Here is a 27,477-nt window from a genome sequence, read left to right as displayed (position 1 = left end):
ACAGCCGCTTATTTTCTTTTAATATTTAAACAAACTTTTACTGTTACCAATATTTCAATATGCTGTTTTTAGAAACTACTAAATTTTTTAGCTGACAACACTGTAATTTCACTTTTGATTTTGGGATCTTGAAGCACCGATGTACGTTGTCTTTCCTTTCCTTTGAGTAATGCCGTCCCAGTAAATTTAAATTTAAAATAAGGAATAGAATGCAACTACCCATGCTGATCGCTATCTTTCGAATTCAAAAAAAAAACAACAACAACACATGAATGAATGTCAGAAGTACATATTTCCTGAAACAGCTTCCAACCAACTTTCAATTGACTTGCTGGCAGAAAGTAGAAACTAGAAACATGTACGCTGCCTCCAACATCAGCAGTGTGAGTGAACCTTGCGCCAGACGCCAGTATTAAGCACATCGGCGTGTTCCCGAGCCACAAATGACGATGATGGGGAAAGTCTTGTTGGTGAACAGAATCTTTTTAAAGTAAAATAAAATATACGCTACAATTTTATTTATTTTTATATTTTGGCATTAGGCTACTTTTGCTGTGATAAATGGCAACATCAGTTCATGTGTCGTTACTCGTTAGCACTTGGCAACACTGTATTTAACTTTAGAGTTTAGTTGTCGTTGTCGTACAATAGCGCTGTGAAGTGGCTGTGTTTTGTAAACAGTAATTGAATTAAAGAACAATGAAGCTTTTAATTCTGTTACTACTAGTTATAAATTTAATAACTAGCCTAATTAAGGCAAATCCCGGTTATGATTGTCAATATTGCCAGCCTGAACAAGTACACATAGCTTTCGGGAGTAAGTATATTTTTTATGTAGTGTTTATGTCTTGGTTCGTTAAAGGGTATTATCTATTTCGATTTCTATTTTTTTTATAAAATATTAATTTATTATATTAATATCAATGGCTTTAACCATTTTAATGTGGATAAAACCAGTCTAAATGTGATAATTTTTATTTAATTTCGTGTAATTGTCAATCAATGAAAAAATAATATCTAAACAATAACAGATACTTATCATAAAAGTATTGTTGTATTGTTGTATATATATATATATATATATATATATATACCTCTTTGAACATGTAATATTAATGACTCAGTGGTGCTACAACTCTTAATGGGTGGCCTTAAATTTCATGTTTCTGATACTTTTTTGTTTACTACTTGTCTATAATTAGTAGCTGCTGTGACTGGCACAAGTCAAAAAATACATTGGTAATTTCACAGCATGCATGCTGCAAAGCAACTCACTTTAACATCTTTACTATTATGGCTAATAAATATGGAAATTAATATTACAATTTATATCTCACAAAAACCTACAGTTCATAAAATAGATGATTTTATTAGTTAACGAGTTTATGTGGTTTGTGATAACATTATCAGTGTAATGAGGACAATAATACAAAAACATGTTTTGATCTCTGTATTTATATAGATATAGATTAAAAGGTGTCAGTACTAACAAGTTAATGAACTTGATTAATAAAATAAATCTACAGTTTAAAATAACTTATTACTAATTTATGATTCCTATGAATTCATTTTTAATTTCATTTTCAGTAATATCAAATTGTAAGATTATATTAAACATATGTTAAATTGTTAATTTCTAGTTTTATATGTTTATGAAAAGTCCTGCCTGGTGTAATTTTTACTTGTATACTAATATTTAACTACTAACATAATAAAATCATTAAATTTTTATTGGTTTAATAGAAAATTTGATTTGTTGGTTAAATAACAGTTATTTTTAATAAGTATAAACTCAAGTTTAAAGAAAAACACTTTTTTACGGATTATAGTTATGTATTATTGTATTTAAACTTATAATTATTTGTACATAATTTTAAATTTAAACCGTGACCACGCACGCTGTAAAGCACGCGAAAGGTCGGTTTAAATTTAAAATTATGTACAAATAATTATAAGTTTAATTACAATAATACATAACTATAATCCGTAAAAAAGTGTTTTTCTTTAAATGTGTAAAAGTTATGTTAATAAAAGACAATACTATAAACTAAAGTTTTTTTAAATATATTTTAGCAAAACCTAATGATATAATAGTCACATGGACAACTTTTAATAACACCCATGAGTCTCGAGTGCAATATGGTTTGGGGGAGATGAGTATGGAGGCTGTGGGTAGTCGACACCGGTTCACAGATGGTGGTCAGCTGCACCGACATATGTGGATACATCGAGTTACTCTGCTAGATCTCAAGTTTGATTCTAAATATGGTATGTTTTGGATATTTTATAACTACGATTTTTTGTTATGGTAATTGTCATTTATTAAGTGGAGACCTATTCTGCACATCACAAATGTATGCATAGTATTTATTAAGTGTTTTTATTCAGTGCTATTTTAAAACTATGTTATCTCTAATGACATTAAAATCTAATTGTAGTCAGCAATATTATTAATAATTAAATATTTGCGATGAATTATGTACTAGATGAAAAATTTATATCACATTTAAAAACACTTATATAAAAACACAATTTTATATTCGTACCGGATTTATTTTTCAGAATATCATGCGGGGTCCGTATATGGGTGGTCGGAGTTGTTCTCCTTCAAGACGCCGCCAGAGGGGGACAAGTGGGTGTTACGGGCTGCCATCTACGGAGACATGGGGAATAAGAATGCACATTCACTTTCGTACCTGCAAGACGAGGCGCAGCGAGGCCACTTCGACGTGATCCTCCACGTGGGAGACTTCGCCTATGACATGGACACGGACAACGCCCTCGTGGGCGACGAGTTCATGAGGCAGATCCAGCCCTTGGCCGCCTCCGTGCCTTACATGACCTGTCCTGGAAACCACGAGGCCGCTTAGTGAGTACCTACTTCTTAATGTTAAACCAGTATTTATTGTAATAAAGAATAGTTAATAATGAGACTGGGTATAAAAGTACAAGTGATATGTTATGGTAAAACCACTGTCGGATATTTCAGTAACTTCAGCAACTACCGCAACCGTTTCTCGATGCCGAACCACGAGCGATGGGAGAGCATGTTCTACTCGTTCGATCTGGGTCCCGTCCACTTCGTCTCCATCTCCACCGAGTACTACTACTTCCTCGAGTTCGGTCTCAAGATGCTCTCGGAGCAGTTCGAGTGGCTGCAGAGGGATCTCAGCGAAGCCAACAAGCCGGAGAACAGGTATTGAACCCTGGCCAGCAATGGGACACCCTTGTAGACCTTCTATTTGCTTGTATACCTAAGTACAAATTTCGTCGGATCGAGGTCGCAGTAGGTACGAACATCGCCTATGTACTTCCCATGTGCACAATGAACATACCCTCGACTATACGTATCTCCATTGACTCTTACTCTATATTGTCGTCTCCTCGTCTATTAAAACTTTGTTTTAGTAGATGAAAAGACAATTTTAAAGTACGTACAATCTAAATCTCGCTATCAAAGTTTTTTTCGTTAAGGCTATATTTTCTTCTACTAACCACTGGTTCTGTAATGTTCCAGAAAGTTCTTTCTTCCTCGGTGATATTAATTATATGTATACATATTAAAAAAAATAACACTGTGAATAATGTCTCACGAAAGACGAGCGTTCCAATTGGAGATTCGTCATTCTGTTTCTGAATAACTTTCCTCTCCTTCTTTTCGTCCGTCTCATGTCCTTACTTCTCGTATTTGTGCTTCTAACAATTATTGATATGGACAAGACTTCCCCGATTTACTAAACATCCCGCCCGGTTCACAGGGGCGAACGACCCTGGATCATACTGTACGGCCACAGGCCCATGGTCTGCAGCAATATTGCGGACGATTGCTGGAACAACTTCCTGCCCAATCGCGTCGGCTTGCCGGCTTTAGGCTTCGGTGAGTGAATCTCTAACGATTGAGAGTCTTACGCTCTCTCTAAATAAGAAGGGTCTTTGAGGGAGATACGTATGGTCGGGTATCGGATCGGCCGATGAGGTCTTGCCCTCGGAGTGAGAGTGGCCGACGTGCCTTGCAGGGTGAGGCGGCCTTGGCTCGTTCTGTTCGGCCACAGACCGATGTACTGCAGCAATTCGGACGACATCGACTGCAGCGTCGAGTACACGAGGAAGGGGCTGCCGCTCTTCGGGGCCTTTCGTGAGTGTTTTCTTCGTATCGCTGCTAAGTTATATAATAGAATATATATTTTGGCCTTTTCTCATCATTCGACTAGGTACCGGGCAACGATTTAAAATTATTGTTTGCGCAGGTCTCGAACCACTGTTGCGTGACTTCGGGGTGGACGTAGTGATCTGGGCCCACGAGCACTCGTACGAGCGTACTTGGCCCCTCTACGACCTCAAAGTGTACAACGGCTCGACCGAGCGACCGTACGTTAACCCGCGGTGAGTTTATATTTTTATATTTATTTTACGTCTCCAAATACTTAAAATTATTCATTTTTCCATACGTGCCGAAAATTTGTGTCGCCGACGAAACAGTAACACGTACACACATATTGCACGCATATAAAATACGGATTTCGGGCAATTTTCCGTAAATTTATATTTATTTTTCATTCTTATTAAGTAATTTAAAAATAGTTCTCATTTGAAATTTTTAAAAATCATCGCGAAACCAGTTGTGGAGGACGAATGCGCATCGACGTGGTAAATAAATTATATTTTTAAAGTTCTGGATTTACAGCTTTATCGCATGGATTCTTTTGCCTTTATTTTAAAATCATCTCGCAAAGTGTTCAATAATATAATTTCCTGTTTCAGGGCACCGGTACACATAATAACCGGTTCGGCGGGTTGTCAGGAAGACACGGACGGCTTTAAGTGTAAGAAATCTGGTCTTTATAATATATTTTTATAAATTTAAGAATAGAAAATTAGAAATATCGATTCATCGTTTTTGGTCCTTCGGGACGGAAGTGTATGTAGAATGTCATTCAAATTACAGCTCGTCCCCCGGCGTGGTCCGCCTTCCGCTCCAGCGACTACGGATATACGCGCTTCAAGGCCTACAATCACACGCATATTTATTTCGAACAGGTACCGCTCACTTGTTGCCCATCATTCATTAATTTTTCTTATAAGTTTAAAGCGGAAACAATGTCAGCTTCGTGTACTGGCCCACGGCAGCTCGGTTGGTAAAAAAGACTTTTTTCAGGTGGACGTGGACGAAGACGGTCGCGTGATAGACTCCGTGTGGATAGTGAAGGACAAACATGAAGCTTATCACTTCGATTAATAGTTAACACGAGTGCTTTTAGCGATACTGACCAATGTTACATTTTTCCAAAGAATTTGTGATACTTACTGTGTAAAAATATTTAATAAATGATTTTTATACAATTGTTTGTTATTTCTGTGAGAGAACTGAAAGTCCCGAACTATTATTGAGCGCTTTTAAAACCCCAAAAGTTTGGGAACCTTTTGTTTGTGTAGACGTGCTTCAGTATTAGTTTCGGTAGAATTTGACCTTTAAATTGTCTTGTAAAGTACAACAGTTAAATAATCGTAAACTTTGCTTAGAGCGCCAGTGCACTTGGTGACGGGCTCGGCGGGATGTCAGGAAGGAAGAGACCATTTTCAGCGTAAGTGTAATTTAACGCATTTAATATGACAAGTCTTTAATGAAAGGGCTGCTAGGAATTATTTCAATACTAACCGCCCAACGTTACGTTCTCGTACCACACGCACTCTAGGAATATTTCTGTATACAAACATATTTAGTGTAATTTGTAAAGTAGAAGTGAAGACTCAATGGTTCAACAATTGGTGACAGATGCCCCGAAGGAATGGTCCGCTTTTCGCTCTCAAGACTACGGCTACACCAAACTCAAGGCTTTCAACAACACTCATATCTATTTTGAGCAGGTGAGCCTGTCTATATTTAGAAGTTTCGCGCGATTATTTAAAATCTGAATGGAAATTAAAATGTTTACCATTTGGGGCCATACCTCACCTAAATGCCACGGGAGCGTGGCAAGCGACGTCGCCAACTATTTCTTATTGAGATGTATTCCGGGTAACTCACTTGGCGCCAAGTAGCCAGCAGAGTCGACCACTCCGCATGCGGCGACTGGCGACGTTGGCTATCAGTTGTTTGCACGTGTTTGTATGGTCCATCACTCTCTTAATCGACAAAAATCCATAAATCATCAAAATATGTTAGTGACATCCTCAGATAATTGAACATTATTTCATGGGTTTTTCTTAAATCTTCATAGAGTTTTAGAAGAACACCGCTTTGGTTTAGGTTTGATACAAACGGATAAACCCATTTTTTTCTTTTTTCGTTTCATCTTGTTGCGACGTTGTGATTTCCACGTGCATTTCTGTGTCGAGACGGAACTTAATGCATTGGTGACGTAGACACGCCAGACGTAACGTATGGTAACGTCGCTATGTCATCTCGGTGAGGTATGACCCTTATGTACAGGACAAGATGTCCGAGAAAGAATGGAAAATCCTTGAACCCCTTTTAGGTATTCTTCTCTGAGCGCTGGAGAGCTGTCCCGTGCGGGGTTCAAGGATTATCCATTCTTTCTCGGACACCTGTATATATATTATTGAGCAAATGGTAACTGCCATATATGTATAGTTAAATAATATACAGAATGTATACTCAGATAGTTTTTTTTCTATCTACACTGACAGACTCATAAACTGTATCAAATTAAAAAACGACTTTGAAATGTATATTTTTACCAAGTAAGTATGCAAATTTTCTACACATTTAAATTGAAACGTCTAGATTGGTTCGTTAACTTTAAAACAGCGTAGGGTCATATCCTTAAGTTTAAGTTTGTGTACTGGAAAGGACCTTAAAACTTTTTTGAAAACAAAAACAGAAATTCCTCCATATTTATATAATTTAATCTAAAAAGCTACTTATTAAAAAAAAACATTTCAAACAAATCCTGAAGTTTGATGCAGTTTATGAGTCCATCAGTATAGATTTTCACTTTTGATTTTCATTATCTGTTGATAAGGGACTAATAATGGTTATCATAAGACATATAATTAGGATTACGATGGTTAATAGCAACTTAATTTTATTAATAACATTGTATTTTATTACAGGTATCCGTTGACATTGAGGGAAAAGTAATTGATCAATTTTGGTTAGTCAAAAGTTCTACAAAATGAGATTTAAAATATGTGCTTGTTTTTGTTTGACTACATCCTAATACGTGCTAGGAAACAAAACAAATATAGAAAACATTTATTTCAACTGAGAGAATCACATTTTGGCAGAATTAGACACAAGTCGATAGTGATGTCCCCGATTATTTAATATACTTAAAACTATAAACCATTATCTCTGATTTCTATTATGTTTAAATTGTTGCTTGAATTTTCTTCCCTTTTGTTTCACCTGGCCATGGTTCCATTGGTGCTTGTGGTTCTTCTGAATATGGCCCTCTTTAGCTATGAAGTTTCTGAATGTGGGCCTAAATGCAGTTTGCGGTTTTTCATTAGTGTGGAGTAGTTTTTTTAAAAACATTGCTTCAGTTTCCGATTCATAAATCTTGACTGCATTACCAAAAAGATGAATAATTCTAAGAGCCAACTTGGGATGAACAGAAACACCGCAATTGCGGCTGTGGTTAAATGGATCTTGAATACACATCATTGTATCAATCCTCAATGGTTGAGAAATACTTCTGGTAACATTTAGTTTATATAATTTAAACTCTTCTGGTAGATTTTCCAAACTCTTAAATTTCTCTCTATCAATTAAAGTTCCAGTGTACAGAGATATAACATATTTTTTAAAATTAAAATTCTCATAAAACTTCAAAAATCCACCAAATAATGTATACAAACTATCATTGTTACTGGACTTACTTACAGAGTGTGAAAATGCTGTGTTCCAGTTATCTTCAATATCTTCAGTAACATTTTGCTGCAAAATTCTTATTGAGGGTAAAATATTCTTTTGCTGTAAATAAAATAAGAAAAGTAATGTAAGACTGTAACTTGACATTAAGTTCATGCCTGTGAAGCATTTAATCTTTGACCAATACTTGACAAGAACCATAAGGGGAAGAATACGTTCATCACTCAATATCAAATATTCCAGAAGTTTTGAATTCTTGACTGCAGCACGTGTAGAAAAACTCACATCACAGTGAGTATTTGTTGGTACATAAGTAAATTGCACTATAGGGACTTTAGCTTTTGTTATTGCAAATATGTTTTGGAATTTACGATTTCTTTGTAATATCTTTCGAGCTTCCATTACAAAGACTGCCCTTGGCATATCCAACCATGGTGGAAGATTGACTAAACAATCAACATCACTGCTTCGAAGCGCTAGACCTGTTACAATTGATCCAAAGACCTCTAACTTAGAACCTGAAATGAAGAATAATAAAGTTAATTAGTAAAAAAGTGGTAATTTAAAATAGGCAATCATTACATAAATTCGATGTGCAAATACAACAATCATTTTATTAAAATGATAAGTTAGAAGATAGGCTTAATTTTAAAAATATTATAATATCAAAATCAATAACCACTACAGCTCAGGTAAAAAAATTAAACTAGTACCAATAAGTAAATAAATGTACCTTTCCAAGTACTTTCAAATATTTCTTGTAAATCATTAAATAATAATTGTAATCTTTCCACTTCATCTCGACTCATTCTAATGTATTCCATTAAATGTTTTATTTGTGTATGAAAATCTCCTTCAAAACTTACATTTGTGGTATCTAAGATATCTAAAAAAAGTACGATAAAAAAATAATGTGTAGAAGAATGTTGCTAAATAGAGTCCTCGAACAATTTGCTATGGATTTCTTTTACATAATAGAACTAACAATGGTGTTCCAAACTGGACTGCACTCTTACCTGTAAGATAACTCATATTTTTTTAGTCTCAATAAACTATACTTGTTTTCAAGTTTCAAACGATTCACATGAATACAAATTTTCTTTTAGAATTTTTCCAAATGTTTTTTTTAAAACAACGTGAAACAAGCTGGCTTTAAAATATGATGTTAAGATTATAAAGTATAAACTATAATAATTAGACTAAAATATTAGTATGCTACTTCTATTAATATATTTTGTGAGTTTGTGGTTTGTTAGTCCCTATTCCCTAATTAGCCTGGAGACTGGAGAGATTAGACAAAGTCATGTTTCGACAGGTGTAACCTGACAACGCTAAACAAATTTGTGATAGAATGACATTCGCTCATGCTTTATCACGTGACCATTTTCATAAGTGTAAATTCGTTTGCCGGTAGTGAGTCACACTTGCCCAACAGAGATTTTGTGTCAATCTCCTGGCTACAAGACTCGGGTGATAGGGAAAATATCAATTACATTTTTTATTGCATTTTAGTTCTTTTTTCATGAATCTCTACCACGGAATACAGATATACATTAGTAATGGTATAGTAATACCAAAAGATATAGAATCCTTCTAGCATTCACTACAGCATTAGGAGGAAATTTACAGACTGACCTTTGAATCTGCTACAAACTAAGGAATATTTATCCAATACAAATCTGTCATGTTGGACTCGCTTACTACGACTCCACAATCGACAGACTAAATAACTTGGGCCTTGTAATTTTTGAAGTGAAAACTTCTTTAGCGGCGTTGTACACTTTTTTGGAATAGGTAAAAAATATTAAACTCGCGTCAGGTCACGTGTCCTGATCGAAAATCGATCGATCGTAAGACGGATGAAGAATAGACAGCAGGTGCGGCGTATTTAATGTAATATGAATTGTCATGTTTGTGTTTGATGTAGCGCAATAAATAAATATTGTATTCTACCACATAAATGATAGAACTTTTATACTGATAATTAAAGCAGTTCGTGCAAAAAAATTTCCCTAACCATTTCAAAATATCAAAAATGTACAACGTTAATATTCAAGTTTTCACCTCTGCCGGCACTCCCGTCGTTTTTTTTCTTAGAACAGGGGCAAGCGTGCAAAAAGCTCACCATAACCTTAAGCATCTAGCCGTATCTCTACCGAAAAGATTGTAATATCTTTTCTGGATATATTTTATTTGCATAATGAAATTAATCATGGATTGCTTCATGTTTACTCGCAATGTTAAGGTTCCTAAAACTATAAAAATATCAAGCATATTAGGGAGTTGAGTCATGACGCCTTAACGCATAGTGTATAGCAACACATTTTCTAACACTAAATCTATAATAATTTATTTATATATATTGTCCATGTATGGGTTGTATATATATATATATATATATATATATATTTACAACCCATCATGGACAAACAAAAAATTAAGAAAAACGAAGCGATCTCGTTAATAAGTGATTGTCTATGGACGGGTATGTCCCATTTGATAAGTCTTCAAAATGTTTATCTCATAGCTTGCTTGCTTTTTCTGTTTACCCATATTTATGGGAGAAATATCGTAGAGAATCGTACCTATCATTCGTAAATTTGTACAATAATTACAATAAGTCTTATTTAAGTTATTTCAAATTTAATTTGTTTTGTATTGAATTGCTTAGCTGATTATTATGATTAGCTTAGAACCCAACTAACATACTAAACTAAAAATAAACTCCAAGCGTGGCAAAATTGAAATATCAAAAAGCTATCATACTTCAAGTCCGAATTTTAGGCTACTTGAATGTATTTTTAATGCATATTTGAAGTTGATCCTAGGGTAACGTGACCAGACGTCCTGTTTTGAATGAGACTGTCCCTTTGAGGGACGCAAAATGGTGCCTTTTCAGAAACAGCGTTACAATTTGAGCAACAGAATATAAAAAAATCGTGCCAAGAGTTTCATTCCTACTTCAAATCGTTACCAGCTATATTAAAACAAATTTGTTGTTCTGATAAATATAACTAAACATTTTGGGTACCTACCTAAGAATAAATTATTTTAAAATTGTTTTTTTAACTGACTACTTATTATTTGACCTAAATTAAACTTATGTCCCGTCTTGAAATCAAAGAATAAATAGTCACTTTATCCTAGGCCTTAGGGAGAACAATATGTAAGAGTCGGCATCACCGGTTTACATTTTATTTACTTCATGAAAGCTCTACTACAATAACAATATGTATATGTGAGTCGAAGAAACAAACTATCATATAATATAATAACATAGTAGTTTTTTATTTAATTGATATACATTAGAATAGAATGGGTGAGTTATGATTATACCATTTAAATTATTCAGATACTTGGGAATATGTAACATCTACGATGGAACACTATTAGCCAGATTGTTTCATTTTTAGTATAGGGATTAGGGATATAGAATAGAGTTATTCTAGTCAGACATTTAGGTATTTTAATACTTAATTTTATTACACTAATCGAATATTTGAGTTTCAGAGTTCATCAGGCCCTCTTGTCTCAGCTTTGCTGGTGATTTTAATACACAGACGAATGAAGTAATAAATTTTATAAAGATATCCAACAAGGAATGTAAAAACCGAAAAAAAGTCATGTACGACTTGAATTGTGTACTTTCAAGCATATGTGAAGGTAAATAGTTAAATAAATACTGCTACATATACCAATGAACTAGCTTTAAGTCAAGACATTAATAGAATTTATAGAAATCATTCTAACCACATCTTAAGTAGACACGGTAAACTTTTGTTAATTTCAAAGTGATTTCTATTAACCTAGAATCCCAATTAATGAATGATATCTGTGCCATCATATTCTAATATACAATAGGTATGCAGCGTTGTTAATCCCGTTGCCATGATTATTGTTTTGGGCTCGACAATTTTAAACGATTTGCGAAATTCGAATTAAATCTGTTTAGTCACAATTTAAGATTATTAGTTTTTACAACATATTGTATGTAGTAAAAATATAGACGCCATGGGGGCTAATTTTTCCAAAGACTAGATTAGATTAGGTTTTATCTAACAAGAACATGTACTTTATAAAGTAAAAATTTCCGTACACAAAATTATCGTCAGAAATGCAACCCAAAGTTGATGTCTCATTCGTTATTAATGATATGGCTTGCAGGATATTAACTGAAACTGATATGAACTAAAATCAAAAAATCGCGCATCCTCATCATGATCAGTCACTTATAAGTTGATGTTTTAATATAACCTTTATCAATTAATGATATGGTTCTAGATTTAGGTTTGAACTGAGGCGTACAGTGTTATAAATAGGGATGCATCCGATACCCAAATATCGGCGATACTTTGGGTTTGCGAATCTATCGGCATCGGCGATATTTTAATTGCCGATACAACGATACTTATAAAATTTCGCGCTTTAAAAAAGAAATGTAAACGTGCAGCTTGTTTGATATAATTCGTCGCAAACGAGGTACGGACTATATGTGCTATATATACTATTACAATAATACTATAGAGTTAACTTGGCTTTTAAGTGCTATCGTACGTAGTATTTTTCGAAACCAAATAAAATAAAATAGAGAATTAAATATTTTAAGTTGGATCCACGACGATTATTTTATAAACGATTATGTTAAATATCATCCAACTCGTCTGAAGAATAAAATGTACTTTTAGACCAAATAAAAAATTTAGGTTTAAGAAACTTGCTGCAGTTTTCGAGAAGTTAACTCCTTTTCTTCACATAAACATTTCTATCTGAAGACTATCTGTTATAGATTCACATTTATTATTACTTATAGTTGTTTCTACTCCTAGGTGCCACCACCTAGTAGAACTATAACCACATCAATATTAATTCTTATTGGGATTTACAATCACAATTTGTTCATTCGGAAGACTTGAGGGCCTGTGCATGGACAAATGATAATGGGAACACCATAAACTACGGTTCAGTTTGCATACCCTTCTTGATTAATGAACTTTTAACACAAAATGGACTATTAATTTGGACCAATAGTAATTATTAAGATTAGCTTATGAAGTTAACTGTATAATTTTAAGTAGAGATTGTTTATTTATGGGCACCTTATTGGCTTAATCTGATTTTCGTGGATCCCTATATAATGTAATAACAATTTTAATCCTTCTAATAACAGGCTCTCAGATAGAGGAATTCGGATCAAGTTTAACCGGTCTAGCCCTGAAAAACAGCGACATAGACTGCTTCGTGAATGTACCGAGGGATGTCAGCGAGGATGCCGTGCAACTCGTATTACGAACTCAAAGGGCTCTTCTTAAAAATAATAAATTTCTTAACATAAATGCATTTACTAAAACAAAGATTCCTAAAGTAAATTTTAAGCACAGGAAAACCAAAATATGTTGCGATGTTACTTTCTCTGGTCGAGGGGCGTTGAAAAATTCACTTTTACTTCAATACCTGATATCCAGTGATGAGCGCATCCCACCTCTGATGTTTATAGTTAAATATTGGGCTAAAATCAATAAAATAACGGGTAGATATCTAATGTCTAATTACTGTCTTATATTGCTGGTAGTATTCTTTTTACAAAAAGAACTTATATTACCAACAATTGAGTTTCTGCAGCGTAATGTCGACATGGAAGAAACCGACTATTGGAATACGGAATTTGCTCGTGTAGTCAATCTGAATGATAATCGGAAAAGTGTATACAACTTATTAGGTGATTTTTTTCGATTCTATTCGATTTTGGATTTCGAAAATAATATAATTTCATTATATACCGGTGATTTAATAAGGAGAGAATGTTTCGCCAACGACCAGAATATTACATCGGTCTACGAGATGTATTGGGTTAATGTTACAGAACATAATCTACCAGCCCTTGTTTTAGATTCTTGCTTCTGTATTCAGGACCCTTTCAATCATTCGCGAAACGCGGGTGTTACTGTGAAACGTCACACGGCCGAGTTTATTGTTCAGCTTATGAAAAATGCTGCGTCAATTTATGAACGTGAATCTGACAATTACTTTCTTCCGAATCTCTTGAATTCAATGAAAAATAAATAAAAGGCAAGGCGGCTATATACGGACGACAAAAATATTTTAAATTCTACAGTTGAATTAATATTGTTTTTCATTAGAAGATGGCAATAGGGTTCGACCTTTTCTTCGGGCAAGTGTACTCGCAGGTATCTTTCTCTAAATTTGTACCAGTTCCACTTTTATGTTCATGTTTAGTTTTTTTTATGTTATGTAATTTAGAATTTATAAGTTTATAAATTTGGAGTTAATAAATGATACTTAGAGGTCTATTTTCATTTTATATAAAATAACAACTATTTTCAATAGCTAGAAAAAAATTATACCCTGTAACATTTGTTACAGGGTACACTTGAAGTACTCTATTGTCCGTAGGTCTCGTTTATATAGCTGCTTCTTTTAGTGCTAATGGTTCAGTTCAAGTGAATATATTATATACGTATCACAATAATTTCTTTTTGAGTATGAATTAGCACTTATCACTCTTCGAAGCAGCTGCAATTCGTAAAACAACAGTCATCAATTTACGATTGCTTTTTTTTAGTACTCCTACAGCTAACATAAATTATATAAAATTACAAATATACTGAGAATATAGCCAAAGATGGAATACATGATACTTTTAACAGCAAAAATATTTAAAAAAAGGGAACAAACAAACAAAAATTATTTAATACATTTGACTAATTGTGATTTAATTTATTAAACTAAGCCTAAATTAGTTGTGTTGTGTGATGATGTAAAAGTGTGGGTGTGTATGTGGGGTGTGCTCATGATGTGTGTGATTTTGCGCTATGGATATTCTTAATACATTTTTTAACAACATTCCGCGATAACCTAAACAAGTCAAGGCCCAAATAGTGGTTATTGTATGTCCGGGCAGCGCCCGCGATACAAAACTGAGTTTTTAGCATAATTAGTATTGATTTGAGGAACGTGAAACAAAGCACGACTACGAGTTTTGCAGGTAGGAACGAGGAAGGACAACTTTTCTAGTAGGGAGCTGCAATTAATTTTATTTGATAGAATGTCATGTAATAATAATAAATCATATTAAAATAATCACACGCGTCCTGATAGGTATTAAACGTCTTACGGACTGACAGCCCAGACCTCCAGCAATGAAGAAAGAACTGCGTGGAAAAAAGTTTTTCTACGATGATGTATTCGACGGTAATAATAAGTTATTGCCAAGATCTGATAATTATATAAGGGTTAGGAGAATGCATTGAGAAGCAAAAATACTTTAATGTTTCATTTCATAAACCTTCCCTGTCATTCTGCGAACTTTTTGACCGCCCCATGTAGCTTTAACACTACCGGTCCTTTAATAAAAGAGTATTATTAAAAAAATATTATTTTAATACCTACGATAAACATACATTTACAATACATTTTTCCATGAGAATAATTTCCTAGGTCAAAAATCTAGTAAGGACGAGGTTAGGAAGGTAAAACTGTACTTACGACATCGCACGACTCACTATCTTTCTATTTTACACTTTTAATATCTTCTAATTCAAGCTTATTCTAAGCATTCAAGTATGTGGCAGGTCAAAAGCTTAGTGATGATAATTTAAATATTCAAATTCATAGATAATTTTTAATTCTGAAAAACTCTAAGTTCCATCGCAATAGCAGCGATAATCTAGACATTACGACAGCAAATTGTTTTAATTACTCAGCGAAACCTTTAAATATTTAGTAAATTTAGAGATTGGCGTCAAAAAACTATATACTCCAGGACGAATCTAGTATTATGAAAATGTTCAATTTTAATGCAGACATGTGTTAAAGGGGTTTAGTCAACAGGCCTCAACAGTAGTAGTATGGGAAGTCGAAAACATGATTTGTATGAAAATTTGTCGACGCGAACATTAATTTTCATGCAAATTGAAGAAATAAGATCTTCAGGTTCACAGGCCTCGACGCTTAAAGTTGTTCAAAATAATTAGGTCGCAATATCGTATACCACCGACACAACAGAAGTCAACAATCAAAACTTTTATAAGAGAGAGAGAGAGAGCTTTACAAAAAAATAAAAATAATCCAATTTCCAAATGAATTTCACAGTTATTTAGAAGCTTCACTCACTGAACAGTTTTCTTGGAATGCTTCTGATAAGTCGTCCGATTGGATCGAGTCACTTTTGTCCAGATCGTTACTCACGCTTCCTCTGGGCGTTCTGGTACTCTTATTCTCGGAGGCGGGCGGCAGAAAAGGTTTCACCAACTCGAAGAACCAACCGTTCATCATGAGCCGGAACATCTTTCCGAACTGTTGGAAATCGGCCTTTTCACCGTCGACGAACTCGATGTAGACCGACGTGACTCGGGAATTTTGAGGGAAGCTGAGGACCAGGCGCATCTTCAAGTGCGGCGTCTTCTCGCAGGTGTCTATTATCTGTTGGGAAATGTTTATCTGTTTCTCTAGGAAAGTGCCTCCCGCATGCTTGTTGAGTTTCGTCAATCTCTTCCTGTTCCAGATGGCTTTCGTCAGAGTGACGGCGTAGCGCTCTATCTGTCTCTTCGCCCGGGGTCTCTCTTCGGTCTCCAGGACGGCGAGCGTCGAGCGGCAGATGTCTTCGAAGAGGATACGTATCACGTTTTTGATGATGGCCTTCCACTCGTCGCCGACCACCCTGTCCAAGTCCTTGGAGTGCACCACGGCCCTGATCTTGCTCTTGTCGGCCACCGCGATCTGCGGTTTCTTTAACAGAATCGTGTCGAGAAAGTCTGCTCTGGATGCCCGAAAGGCCGTCGCCGCGAAGTTGATGTACTGCGGCAGCTCATCGGCCAGTTTCCCGCTGATCGAGCTGCTCACGTTGTGGCACAGCTGGAAGGGGTCCTGTATGCAGATGGAGGTGGAGAACTTGATCGGGTGGGCCGCTCCGCTCTCGACGTTTCGCTTGTATCGGTCGAAGGCGTCGGGCAGGGAGGCGGGATTCGCGAAGGCGGCCTTCTCGATCTCTCTGCCCAAGAACGGGCAGACGACGAACTTGTTGAAGTCGAAGGCGGCGTAGAACTCGAAGAACCCGCCGAGGAGTTCCTCGATGGAGGCCGAATCCGGCGAGGGCGGCGGGGGGTCGGTCGAAAAGGCCGTGTTCCAGCCGTCCACGATGTCCTCGCGACCCCGCTGCAGGCTCTCGACCGAGGGCAGGATTCCCAGCCGCTGCATGAAGAAGATGAGGAGCGTCGTCAGCGCGTAGTTCGTCAGCTTGCCGGTGCCCGACAGCTGGTGCACCTTGGCCCAGTACTTGATGACGACGGCGAGCGGCAGCAGACGAGCGTCCGAATGCAGCAGGAAGGCCACCAGGCGGCTGTTCTGCGAGCCCAGCGGGGTCTTAAAGGACACGTCGCAGGTGGTCTTCGTGGGCAAGTGGAAGAACTTCACGATGGGCGTGTGTGCGTTGGGGATGGCGAAGACCTCGGCGAACACGTCGGGGTAGAGCTGCAGCAGCCGCTTGGTGCGCAAGACGTGGGCGGCGTCGTTTCCTCGCAGCCCTGCCGGCAGCCGAACGAAGCAGTCCGCGTCGCTGCTCTTGATGCCCAGCCCCGTCGTGATGGACCCGAACGGGACAGCGCAGCAGTCTGCACCATACGACGACTTCGTTACTTCCTACGCTTCGTGTTAAGAGCGTAGCTCACGAACGATAGAGAAAGAGAGAGATTTGGGTCACCTGGCCAAACAGTCCGCAGGGCGGTCTCGAGGTCCACGTAGAGCGAAGAGATGTTGAGGACCTCGTCCCGCGTGAGTCTGACGGCGTCCAACACCTGTTCTAACTTTTGATCGAAGTCACCCTTCAGCCCGATCTCTTTCGGCTCTATTATTGCGCCTGGAAAATACGACAACATCTAAAGATTTATTATAACTTTGTTTTTTTTATATTTCGAAATGAAATAAAATAAACCTTCTCATTAAGGCATTAGGTTTCTTAATAAGTAGTTATTATAAGTAGCTTAAAATGCACAGGTCACAACATGCTCGGTAAAACTATAATCGACAAGTTAGCGATTAATTACGACTTTTCAAGGAAAGTGGACCTTCAAACGATCACTGTGCATACTCACTCTTTTCCTTGCTTCGCACAAATCGGTCAATTTTTTTGGCCGGGGATTCCCCATTGTCAAGCTTTATTGTCAGAAATGAGCCGTAGACGGAAATCTTCTTTGAGTGCGCAATTGCATCGAGAACACTATCTTGGTCGGGCAAAGTAATAATGGCATACTTCTTTAATAATTTAACCTTGACGTGACCGTACGCAGCAAATACATATTTTAAGTCTTCCACTCTGGTGTAAGGAGGAAACCCTGAAAGTTAAAAAACGCTGAATGACCATTATATCCTTTTACTCTTCATGTTCTGTAATGAACAAACAAATCACATGGTATTCATTATATTATGGGCTTTGATAAAAAAAAATTCTGTATTTAATATTTGTAGATGGAAGCAAATGCGACCAAAACTAAGGAACTAGTAATTCTCATATTTTTACTAACTAATTAACTATATATATTTAATTAGTTAGTAAAAATAAGTTAAACTCTTTGAATGTGTAAAAAGTTTATACACTTTAAATTAAAGAAAAAGAAACTGCATTTTTCCTGTACTAAGTGAAATACCAATTATGTCAAACTTTAAGACTTTAAATACATACCAGAAACATGTACTTTTAGGTGACCTTTAGAACTGTTCTTTGCTGGCTGTTCTTGCTTTTTAGGTGCATGACGTCTTGGTGAAGATCTTTGGGCCTGTTCCGCTGACATTTTTATGGAATCAGTTGAGCACCTATTTAAATAACAAATAAGTTGCTGAATTTTTGAAGAACTGGAATTTGATACAATCGTTTTGACCTGTTTGAAATAAGCTGAGCATACATAGATATTTGGTTGCCCTTTGAATGCACTTCAAGAAACCAAGAGATTAACTACATATCAATATTCAAAACTTCCAAATTCAAAAGCATTTACTCATATAGATAACACAATGTACACTTATAAATGTTAAAAACCAAATATATGTATATGAATTGCTTCTAATTTTACATTTACTGCCAGTTCTTTTTCGAACTTCTTTCAAATCAAGGTCATAGAATGGATGAGTATATCGGTTTATGCATACTAGACTAATTATAAATAATGAGGAATTGAATCTGGATGATACAACTGTATTTCTTGGAATCACCATGGATTGAAAACTTCAGTGGTCTCCTCATATCAACGAATTGGCGAAGAGACTTAGTTCTGCAGAAAAATAGTGATAAGTTTACTAGAATAGAATTTACAATGTTAATACTTGGGAGAAACGCAGGCTGCAATTTCCCTGTACTAGACTATCTAAAGTTCTTAGTAATTCTTTTTTGGGAAAAGGGATACTCTTCTTTAATAAAATCCCAGAGGCTCTTTTATCTCTGCCTTTTAATATATGTATTTAAGAAATGCTTTAAAGAAAAGCTATGTAAAAAGGCTTACTATAAAGTTAGCGACTATCTAGTTGATAAAAGGGGCTGGGACTAGTGCTGGGCAGGCTATTTCTAATTAATTTGCTATATTTCTTTTAAAATATGTTTGATTATTTGGTTTTTTAAAACAGTACCAAGAGTTTTTTATGCCGGTTTTTTATCTTGGCCTAAACCCCCTGTCTTCTTTGCCGATGAGTAGGGATGCCTACAGGTTCAAATTAATTGACGTGGAATAAGTGAGACCTGTATATTTTCCATATAATATCAAAATATAAACAAAATAAGTATCCTGATCTATTATTGAAAATTTAGGCTGAATTTTTTTTATTTTTATTTAACAGGGACCAAGAGGTTAAACATTACTTAAAATATATTAATTGTGCAACACAGGTAAACTTAATATGAACAAATGTTATTTTCAAACACTAATAATGGATCTATCCTCTAATATTGGAGTCAAACCAGCATTAGAAACAATATCAATAGGATAGCCTTGATTTGCTTTTTCTCTACAAGTTTAGTAGATGGTAATGGTAAACTAAGGCTGAATAGCTTTTTATTATTGTTAACAACTCTCTATCCATCAGCTCATCTTTTTGAAAATATTTATGATGCAAAATTGATATCACGGATACTGCCTTCATCGCTATAAAATAATTTAATCATATCAGTATCAGTATATAAATTTAACATATAACTTTACAAAAGCAAAACAAAATAAGTAAGATCTAATATTTCAAATTGAAACAACTTTCAACCGTTTTATTCGTAGATTATATTGTATTATATTCAGTCTCGAATAAAGGTACTGTTGATAAGTAAAAATGCCACATGCATTGTGCAGTTATCAATGTTTACCTACTTTATAACGAGCCCCTATTACCCCGGCTCCGTAGCGAAGAACCCTAGATAACGACCTACTTATTTGCCGGTCTGCGCCAAAGATTCCTGCATTAAAATATTATACATGTTACGATTATATATTATTAAGATACCCGTGATTGGGTGATAGTTATTGTAAACATACCTGAACTATATTATATACATAATATCTATGAACTATCAAATGATAGTATGTAGTTCCATATTAAATTTTTGAGAAAACTACATTTATTTTGAATTTACTTTATTTTGAATAAAAATAGAAAATAACAAGATTCTTTAGAACAATGATGGCAAGTAGATGAAAAGATATAATAACAAACTAACCAAAGACAAGAACTAACACTACAGATCACACCACAGGACACAGTATGTAACTCTTTTAGAAACAACCAACTCAAATTATAATCTCTGTTAAGCAATAACAGCCGAATGAATGTGGAAACTGGAAATGTAGAATGGTGATTGATGGATTACTCATCAAGAGTAATATAAGTATACGGAAACTAATAGTCTGTTCACAATTATTTTACCTTCCACAAATGGCAATGCAAGCTTTTTTGTGAGTCGGTATTACAGTAATTGTCCTTATGTATTATATTTTGTATGTTATATTTCATTATTAGTCAGGAATCCAAATAAAAGAATGAGTCATATGAGCGGGGTACGGATTGTTATTTTAGTGCGTACTTATTGTGAACAAGGAAAGATAAAAAAATATTGTTTACTGAAAAGTAGCAATAAATTGATTATTATCTGTATACGACAAGATTTAATCTGTTATTATAAAATATTGTTCTGAAAACTAGTTTGCTAGTAAAAAAAAACTGAAAATAAAACAATTTATTTTTTTAATTTAAGTTTGATTGTTATTTGTGTTATAAAAATTTTCCATTTCAAAAATATTTTTTTTCTTAGGCTTTAGTCGCATTAAAAGTGACATAAAATGTAAAATCAATAAATTGCACTTCACCATAGCCAAAGTGCCATAGACTCTGGGTCAGCTGACACAACTTTTATCATTGGTCTTGTGATAAGTTGTGTTCCTCCGCCATTCTCGGGTCGTCTTTTCCATCTTTCTTGTCCTGTGAGTCGAATTTTATATTATTTCAAATTGTAATTGAATTTATTACATTAATTTAATTTGGCTTATAATATAAGCTGTGATACTTTGCTTCAATTTGGTATTTGGTAAGCTTTAGCATAATTTTTCTTCGATGAATTAGACTACACCTTACTGCCTACCTTGTTAATGTTATAAAATTTTTTCTAAATCCCTCATAAACCATGTTAGGCCACTTAACCACATTATATTATTTTCAATTTGGTGCCTAATATCATTGATTTTTCCTTGTTAATTAATCATGTGATTTATCACATTAATAATTTTTTAATTTTGTCTACCTATTTCGTTTATTATTTTTCATACATGATTCTGATCTAGAAGTATTATGTGTTGAGATAAATAATATAATTCTATATTTTTTTACTAATGTGCCATTCATATAAGAACATATTACTAATTCCACTAAGGACTTAAAACAATGGTTTTTATGGAAGCAGCCAAAACTAATGATTTGATGTCTGTACCTTTATTCTAATTAATCTAATAATATCTATATATGAACCTTTGCAATGTATCCAGTTTAAATAAAAACTTGAACCATGCCTGTAATAAAATTGTATAATGAAAAAAAATGTAATACATAATATTATGTATATCATTAACATTTGACATTGATGGATTGATTGGTATTCTCTGATAAAAATATGATCAGCTGATACTCAGCCTTCCATGTCCTAAATTTATACTTATTGCCTATGGAATACATTCATATTGTAATAAATTTTGAATTTAAGAAGAATATTATTCTCACATTATCATGAACCACCACAAGAACAAAACCAGAGACAAGATATCTCCTGTAAATATTGTTATGAAGACAGGTTGACTGCCATGTCGAACAATATTAAATTCATTTAAGAAATACATTGAACTCTATTTAAAGTGATATTATTTTCTAGATTAATAAAGACTCAAATATACAAAATGTCTAAGGACAATTTGAAGACCATTGCCGATGAGGAGAATGAAGAAAGGTTTGGATATGTGTTTGCTGTTTCTGGACCCGGTAAGTTCTTCATAATTCTGTGAAATAAATCAAAATATAAATGAAAAATAGATCTCTGTAGCCTCAATATTGCAGCACATATAATATATTATTTTATTATAATGTGCAGTATATTCAATGGCCTCAAGGGATAGACTGGTATTGACATGTGAATAGACTTGTAAAAAAAATGTTGGTTTTTACAGTCGTAACGGCGGAGAAAATGTCTGGATCAGCTATGTACGAGTTGGTGCGTGTGGGTTACAATGAACTGGTCGGTGAAATTATTAGGCTAGAGGGTGACATGGCCACCATTCAGGTACTATGTAGTTGCACACACAGTTTTATATCTAACCTTAAAAAAAAAAATCTTAATATATACTAGTCTGGCCATCAATTCACATATTATTTCGTGTTCATTATCAAATTACTAACTCAGTCAGGGCGACCGCGTGCTGTTACAATTCAGAGGCTGTTAATGCTGCTTAAGCCAGAATTGGCCAAAACCCCATTCCCCAAACAGGAAGCCCAAAATTGTATCGCGATTAATGAAGATTCCCGCTAGGACTCTGTCGCGTATTGTAAAAGCTACACCTGAAGTTTATCGTCGATATACAGGATATGACCTAAATCAATCTTTACAATTAAAGAGAGTGGATCAATCAAAAAGCACAGAAATATCCTTTTTACGGATGTAAAAAAATTCCTGATTGAAGAGCTCTAAAATAATCAAAATTATAAAGTGTACGCTCACAGTTCTAAAAAAGCGTCAGAGATGGTTTGAAGGAGCGTGTCTTATCAAAAAAAAAAACCTAAATTTTTGAGAAAAAGTAGTGAAAACTTCAGCCAAAGTGTATCAAGATACAGTCTTGGATTATGTTGTGAAATCTCTCAGCAATACACCAATTAAAATATACTGTGGACTCTCCAGCAGACTTCTGAACCTGGTCACAAGCCCGTTCTGGACTTTATAAGAGCTGTACATTCCAAATAGAATTGTTTTATTAATTTTTGCTGAGATTTTAATAAATATGAGGTATTCATTTCTTATTACATTACTTCATTTAAAAAATAAAACATTTTCTTTTGTAGCAGAACTTATGGCTGGACTAGGTATAATAATGAAAACTTTTGTAACAAATTCCATTAGCTTTTAATGGGGCGTGGATTCATCCTATGTCGTCTTGAAGAGCGACTGTTGGATTGCTTATGAGACTTATCAAAACATAGTCTGCAGATCTTGTCGATACATATTTATTGATGTGTAAACCCGGCAGTAATAAATATCTAGCATATATTGACATAAAATCTAGATTTTTGTGATGGATAAATATTCGTGAAAGTCTTTTGACTGCGTGAGCGTGCATGCTGTTCATATTAAAATTAAAGTACGAAATGTTGAAATAACAGCTTCCCTAATAGAAGCGAAACTATCTCCCTGCGGCAAAATGTTGTAAAGGGACTGATAATTATTCTCTCGTACTTGCGGAGTTTCTCAAGTATCTTGGTTATATGTGACGAAATGATATTTTATTATCTTTTGAAAAGAATATCATTCATACGAAAGTAATTCTTATAATCTGCGGCGCCCAAAAGTTTTTCAATAAATTCATATGTAACTTCAATCCCATTATTTTACCCAACAATGTTTATTCTTTCTTTTCATATTTAGTGCCAATATTATTTATGGCTATACAGCCCTTTCTTTTATCGTCCATTACTACGAATCATGTCTACTAGGAAGAATGATCTTTTGATCAATATAGACGATTAAATTAACAGGATTTCAAAGGTTGTTTAGCTAATGAGAAACTTACACAGGTATACGAAGAGACATCGGGCGTGACCGTGGGTGATCCAGTACTCCGCACTGGCAAGCCTCTGTCCGTAGAGCTGGGTCCGGGTATCCTCGGTTCCATCTTTGATGGTATCCAGCGTCCGCTCAAAGAAATCAATGAGCTGACTCAGTCCATCTACATCCCCAAAGGTGTCAACGTGCCGGCTCTGTCTCGTGTGGCCGAATGGGAATTCAACCCTCTCAACGTCAAGGTTAGAGCTGCAGTTTCTCGTTTCTTTCGCCATTGAGAAAGAAAGAATAGAAATATTGTTATCGAACTCAAATGTAACGACGTTCACAGACGGGATCTCACATCACCGGTGGAGACTTGTACGGTATCGTCCACGAGAACACGCTGGTGAAGCATAAGATGCTGGTGCCTCCCCGTGCCAAGGGAACCGTCACTTACATCGCTCCCGCCGGAAACTACAAAGTCACCGTGAGTACATTCACTAGGCGATCAAAAGATGAAAGAATGGGCAGAATCGCTGGGTTTAACTCTTTTAACGCTTCGTTTTCTCCAACAGGACGTCGTGCTGGAGACGGAATTCGACGGCGAAAAGGCCCAATACACCATGCTGCAAGTGTGGCCCGTGCGTCAGCCGAGGCCCGTGACGGAGAAGCTGCCGGCCAACCACCCGCTGCTCACCGGACAGAGAGTGCTCGACTCCCTCTTCCCGTGAGGCCGTCGAACTGTTCCTCGTTTCTTTGGAATATCGAGCGTGAGACGATTGGCTGAACACTTAATCATTTTCAGGTGCGTGCAAGGAGGGACCACGGCCATCCCCGGGGCCTTCGGTTGCGGCAAAACCGTCATCTCCCAAGCTCTGTCCAAGTACTCCAACTCCGACGTCATCATCTATGTCGGGTGCGGAGAGCGAGGTGGGTGACGACGGGTTCACAGGGCGCCGTCGCAGATGCGGTTACCGGCAAATGCACTGTCGTCGCGGTTTCACCCACGTCCAATCGTTCATTTCAGGTAACGAGATGTCCGAAGTGTTACGGGACTTCCCCGAACTGACCGTGGAAATCGAGGGAGTGACGGAGTCCATCATGAAGAGAACGGCCCTCGTCGCCAACACTTCCAACATGCCAGTGGCCGCCCGCGAGGCCTCCATCTACACCGGTACGCTTCACGAACGATCGAAATCGACGATTCGACAGATTTGTTCTTCCTCCTTTTGACGTCGGTTATGACGTTCAGGTATCACCCTGTCCGAGTACTTCCGCGACATGGGCTACAACGTCTCCATGATGGCGGACTCCACGTCCCGTTGGGCCGAAGCCCTCCGTGAGATCTCCGGGCGTCTGGCCGAGATGCCCGCGGACTCCGGGTACCCGGCGTACTTGGGGGCCCGGCTGGCCTCCTTCTACGAGAGGGCCGGACGAGTCAAGTGCCTCGGAAACCCTGACAGGGAGGGTGAGTTCGACGGAATCAGCACAGCTCTCGCGCCCGGGACTCTTTTTAAAGTTTAATTGAACGATGTCAGGTTCCGTCTCCATTGTGGGAGCCGTGTCTCCCCCCGGAGGAGACTTCTCCGATCCCGTGACGGCCGCCACGCTCAGCATCGTGCAGGTCTTCTGGGGATTGGACAAGAAGTTGGCCCAGAGGAAGCACTTCCCCTCCATCAACTGGCTCATCTCATACAGGTAGGCCGATAGATAACAGTGGCCGATCTTGTTTTCGGAGGAGAACTGACGTTAATGACCATTGCGTGATTCCAGCAAGTACATGCGCGCTCTGGACGACTTCTACGAGAAGAACTACCCCGAGTTCGTCCCCCTCAGGACCAAGGTGAGAGAAGTGTTAATTTATTTCTTCGACGATTACGGCTTCGGGGCCCAGAGGGTAGAGCCATAATTAACATTAACTTAAACAAATGTCCAGGTGAAGGAGATCATGCAGGAAGAAGAAGATTTGTCTGAAATCGTCCAACTTGTCGGAAAAGCCTCGCTGGCCGAGACCGACAAGATCACCCTGGAAGTCGCCAAACTGCTGAAGGACGACTTCTTACAGCAGAACAGGTAAGAGGTCGTCGAGCCCCGACGGCTTCGGAACCGACCGGTCCGACTCTCTCACCCCCGCCCGTCTCTCCCGCAGCTACTCCGCCTACGACCGCTTCTGCCCCTTCTACAAGACCGTGGGCATGCTGAAGAACATCATCTCGTTCTACGACATGTCGCGCCACGCCGTGGAGTCCACCGCGCAGTCCGACAACAAGGTCACGTGGAACGTCATCAGGGACGCCATGGGCAACGTGCTCTACCAGCTCTCCTCGATGAAGTTCAAGGTACGCTGTCGTATGGCGATCGGGATCGCCGCGGAAGCCGGCCGGCCTTCTGATGATGCTTTTCGCGTTTCCAGGACCCCGTGAAAGACGGCGAGGCGAAGATCAAGGCCGACTTCGAGCAGCTGCTGGAGGACATGTCTGCCGCCTTCCGCAACCTGGAAGATTAGATAAGAATAGACCCGATTCAACGTCCCGATTCCATACATCGTTGAATTTTCAAATTCTAGAAATACCATGTTTGTGCGCGCTCTGTAAATATTTCCGAGGTCAACTCGCGCGTTAGTTGTTATTTACATTATGTTATATTATAATATATTATATTTATACGAAACAGATTTATTTTGCCCGACTTTTGTGTGATTTTATTATTCGTGCATTCCACGTTTTATCGCTTCGACCAGTATTCAGTATTATGGAGCGGATTTTACTGTATAAATTATTTTTCCTGCTGTTTGATGTTACGTGTTGATAGGAGACGAGTTATTATAATAAAAAATTAACTATTTAAACTGATGTTTCATCTTATCATACGTTAGTTAGTTATCCCCCTATCCCCCTATTCTTAAAATTGAAATTTAAAGTTTATCAACATGTCTCTTAGCAGCACACAATAAATAGTAAATCTACGGTAAATATTACAGACTCTTTTATCTAAATGTAATTTATGCCAATTTAAGTAAACATAAATGTAACGAAAAAATATAACAAATAGAAATACCATAAATTTTTGTAAAGCAGAAAATGAAATATTACCAGCAAAGCAAGTTGAGATAGGCGAACCTACTAACCTCGATTCTAAAGATAGCATATTGGGGTGTCTTTTACGCCTACGCTTGCGGAACAGTAGTACAAGAAGATGTGTTTCTTCAACGTAATCCATCTTGTAAATGTACAAGTGTATGTAATGTACATCAGTATTATTTTTGCAGTCGAACACAACTGCTCCAAGCAGTCGTAGACGACTGCATTATGCGGTCGTGTTGCAGCTGTGTACGATTTCAACGCAGCAGTCGGTCTCGACTGCA

General features: G+C 36.7%; 5 protein-coding genes across 12 annotated transcripts; 3 read left to right on the top strand and 2 right to left on the bottom strand.

Moving 5' to 3' along the window:
• Positions 1–617: 617 nt before the first annotated feature.
• On the top strand, positions 618–7,151 carry LOC110991902 (acid phosphatase type 7). Of its 3 annotated transcripts, none has more exons than XM_022257482.2 (9): positions 618–817; positions 2,074–2,268; positions 2,563–2,869; positions 2,990–3,196; positions 4,017–4,135; positions 4,248–4,383; positions 5,521–5,582; positions 5,774–5,865; positions 7,075–7,151. In XM_022257482.2, exons 1-9 carry the CDS (start codon positions 700–702, stop codon positions 7,138–7,140), a joined length of 1,302 nt encoding a protein of 433 aa, XP_022113174.2. In that variant the 5' UTR covers positions 618–699; the 3' UTR covers positions 7,141–7,151. The 3 variants fall into 3 exon arrangements, with proteins under 3 accessions (XP_022113174.2, XP_022113173.2, XP_022113172.2); XM_022257481.2 differs by lacking the exons at positions 4,017–4,135; positions 5,521–5,582; positions 5,774–5,865; positions 7,075–7,151 and adding exons at positions 3,759–3,877; positions 4,762–4,823; positions 4,946–5,037; positions 5,156–5,340 and having other exon boundaries at positions 619–817; XM_022257480.2 differs by lacking the exons at positions 5,521–5,582; positions 5,774–5,865; positions 7,075–7,151 and adding exons at positions 4,762–4,823; positions 4,946–5,037; positions 5,156–5,340 and having other exon boundaries at positions 620–817.
• A 51-nt stretch (positions 7,152–7,202) lies between these two features.
• LOC110991903 (poly(A) RNA polymerase cid13-like) lies at positions 7,203–9,131 on the bottom strand. 2 transcript variants are annotated; one of them, XM_022257483.2, is made up of 3 exons: positions 8,851–9,131; positions 8,568–8,720; positions 7,203–8,352 (listed from the first exon to the last, which is right to left on the bottom strand). In XM_022257483.2, the coding sequence occupies exons 1-3, from the start codon at positions 8,864–8,866 to the stop codon at positions 7,310–7,312; spliced, it is 1,212 nt and encodes a 403-aa protein (XP_022113175.2). In that variant the 5' UTR covers positions 8,867–9,131; the 3' UTR covers positions 7,203–7,309. The 2 variants fall into 2 exon arrangements, with proteins under 2 accessions (XP_022113175.2, XP_022113176.2); XM_022257484.2 differs by lacking the exon at positions 8,568–8,720.
• Positions 9,132–10,971: 1,840 nt separating this feature from the next.
• LOC110991923 (terminal uridylyltransferase cid1) lies at positions 10,972–14,140 on the top strand. The gene is made up of 3 exons (XM_022257512.2): positions 10,972–11,153; positions 11,345–11,497; positions 13,002–14,140. The coding sequence occupies exons 1-3, from the start codon at positions 11,150–11,152 to the stop codon at positions 13,895–13,897; spliced, it is 1,053 nt and encodes a 350-aa protein (XP_022113204.2). The 5' UTR covers positions 10,972–11,149; the 3' UTR covers positions 13,898–14,140.
• Positions 14,141–15,214: 1,074 nt separating this feature from the next.
• On the bottom strand, positions 15,215–20,562 carry LOC110991904 (speckle targeted PIP5K1A-regulated poly(A) polymerase). Of its 4 annotated transcripts, none has more exons than XM_022257486.2 (6): positions 20,541–20,562; positions 20,194–20,279; positions 18,528–18,658; positions 17,941–18,180; positions 17,550–17,705; positions 15,215–17,460 (listed from the first exon to the last, which is right to left on the bottom strand). In XM_022257486.2, the coding sequence occupies exons 3-6, from the start codon at positions 18,634–18,636 to the stop codon at positions 15,944–15,946; spliced, it is 2,022 nt and encodes a 673-aa protein (XP_022113178.2). In that variant the 5' UTR covers positions 18,637–18,658; positions 20,194–20,279; positions 20,541–20,562; the 3' UTR covers positions 15,215–15,943. The 4 variants fall into 4 exon arrangements, with proteins under 4 accessions (XP_022113178.2, XP_022113179.2, XP_022113177.2 ...); XM_022257487.2 differs by lacking the exon at positions 20,541–20,562 and adding an exon at positions 20,359–20,527 and having other exon boundaries at positions 20,190–20,279; XM_022257485.2 differs by lacking the exon at positions 20,541–20,562 and adding an exon at positions 20,359–20,527.
• Positions 20,563–21,149: 587 nt separating this feature from the next.
• Positions 21,150–26,961, top strand: LOC110991936 (V-type proton ATPase catalytic subunit A). 2 transcript variants are annotated; one of them, XM_045632353.1, is made up of 14 exons: positions 21,150–21,300; positions 22,239–22,345; positions 22,531–22,643; positions 24,146–24,373; positions 24,463–24,600; positions 24,689–24,840; positions 24,919–25,043; positions 25,141–25,287; positions 25,366–25,581; positions 25,652–25,811; positions 25,887–25,956; positions 26,050–26,186; positions 26,263–26,452; positions 26,527–26,961. In XM_045632353.1, the coding sequence occupies exons 2-14, from the start codon at positions 22,264–22,266 to the stop codon at positions 26,617–26,619; spliced, it is 1,851 nt and encodes a 616-aa protein (XP_045488309.1). In that variant the 5' UTR covers positions 21,150–21,300; positions 22,239–22,263; the 3' UTR covers positions 26,620–26,961. The 2 variants fall into 2 exon arrangements, with proteins under 2 accessions (XP_045488309.1, XP_045488310.1); XM_045632354.1 differs by having other exon boundaries at positions 21,252–21,404.
• The last annotated feature ends 516 nt before the right edge of the window (positions 26,962–27,477 follow it).

The sequence above is a fragment of the Pieris rapae genome, chromosome 19 (assembly GCF_905147795.1).
Source record: "Pieris rapae chromosome 19, ilPieRapa1.1, whole genome shotgun sequence".
NCBI classification, from domain to species: domain Eukaryota; kingdom Metazoa; phylum Arthropoda; class Insecta; order Lepidoptera; family Pieridae; genus Pieris; species Pieris rapae.
This window is presented reverse-complemented; position numbering and strand designations above follow the sequence as displayed.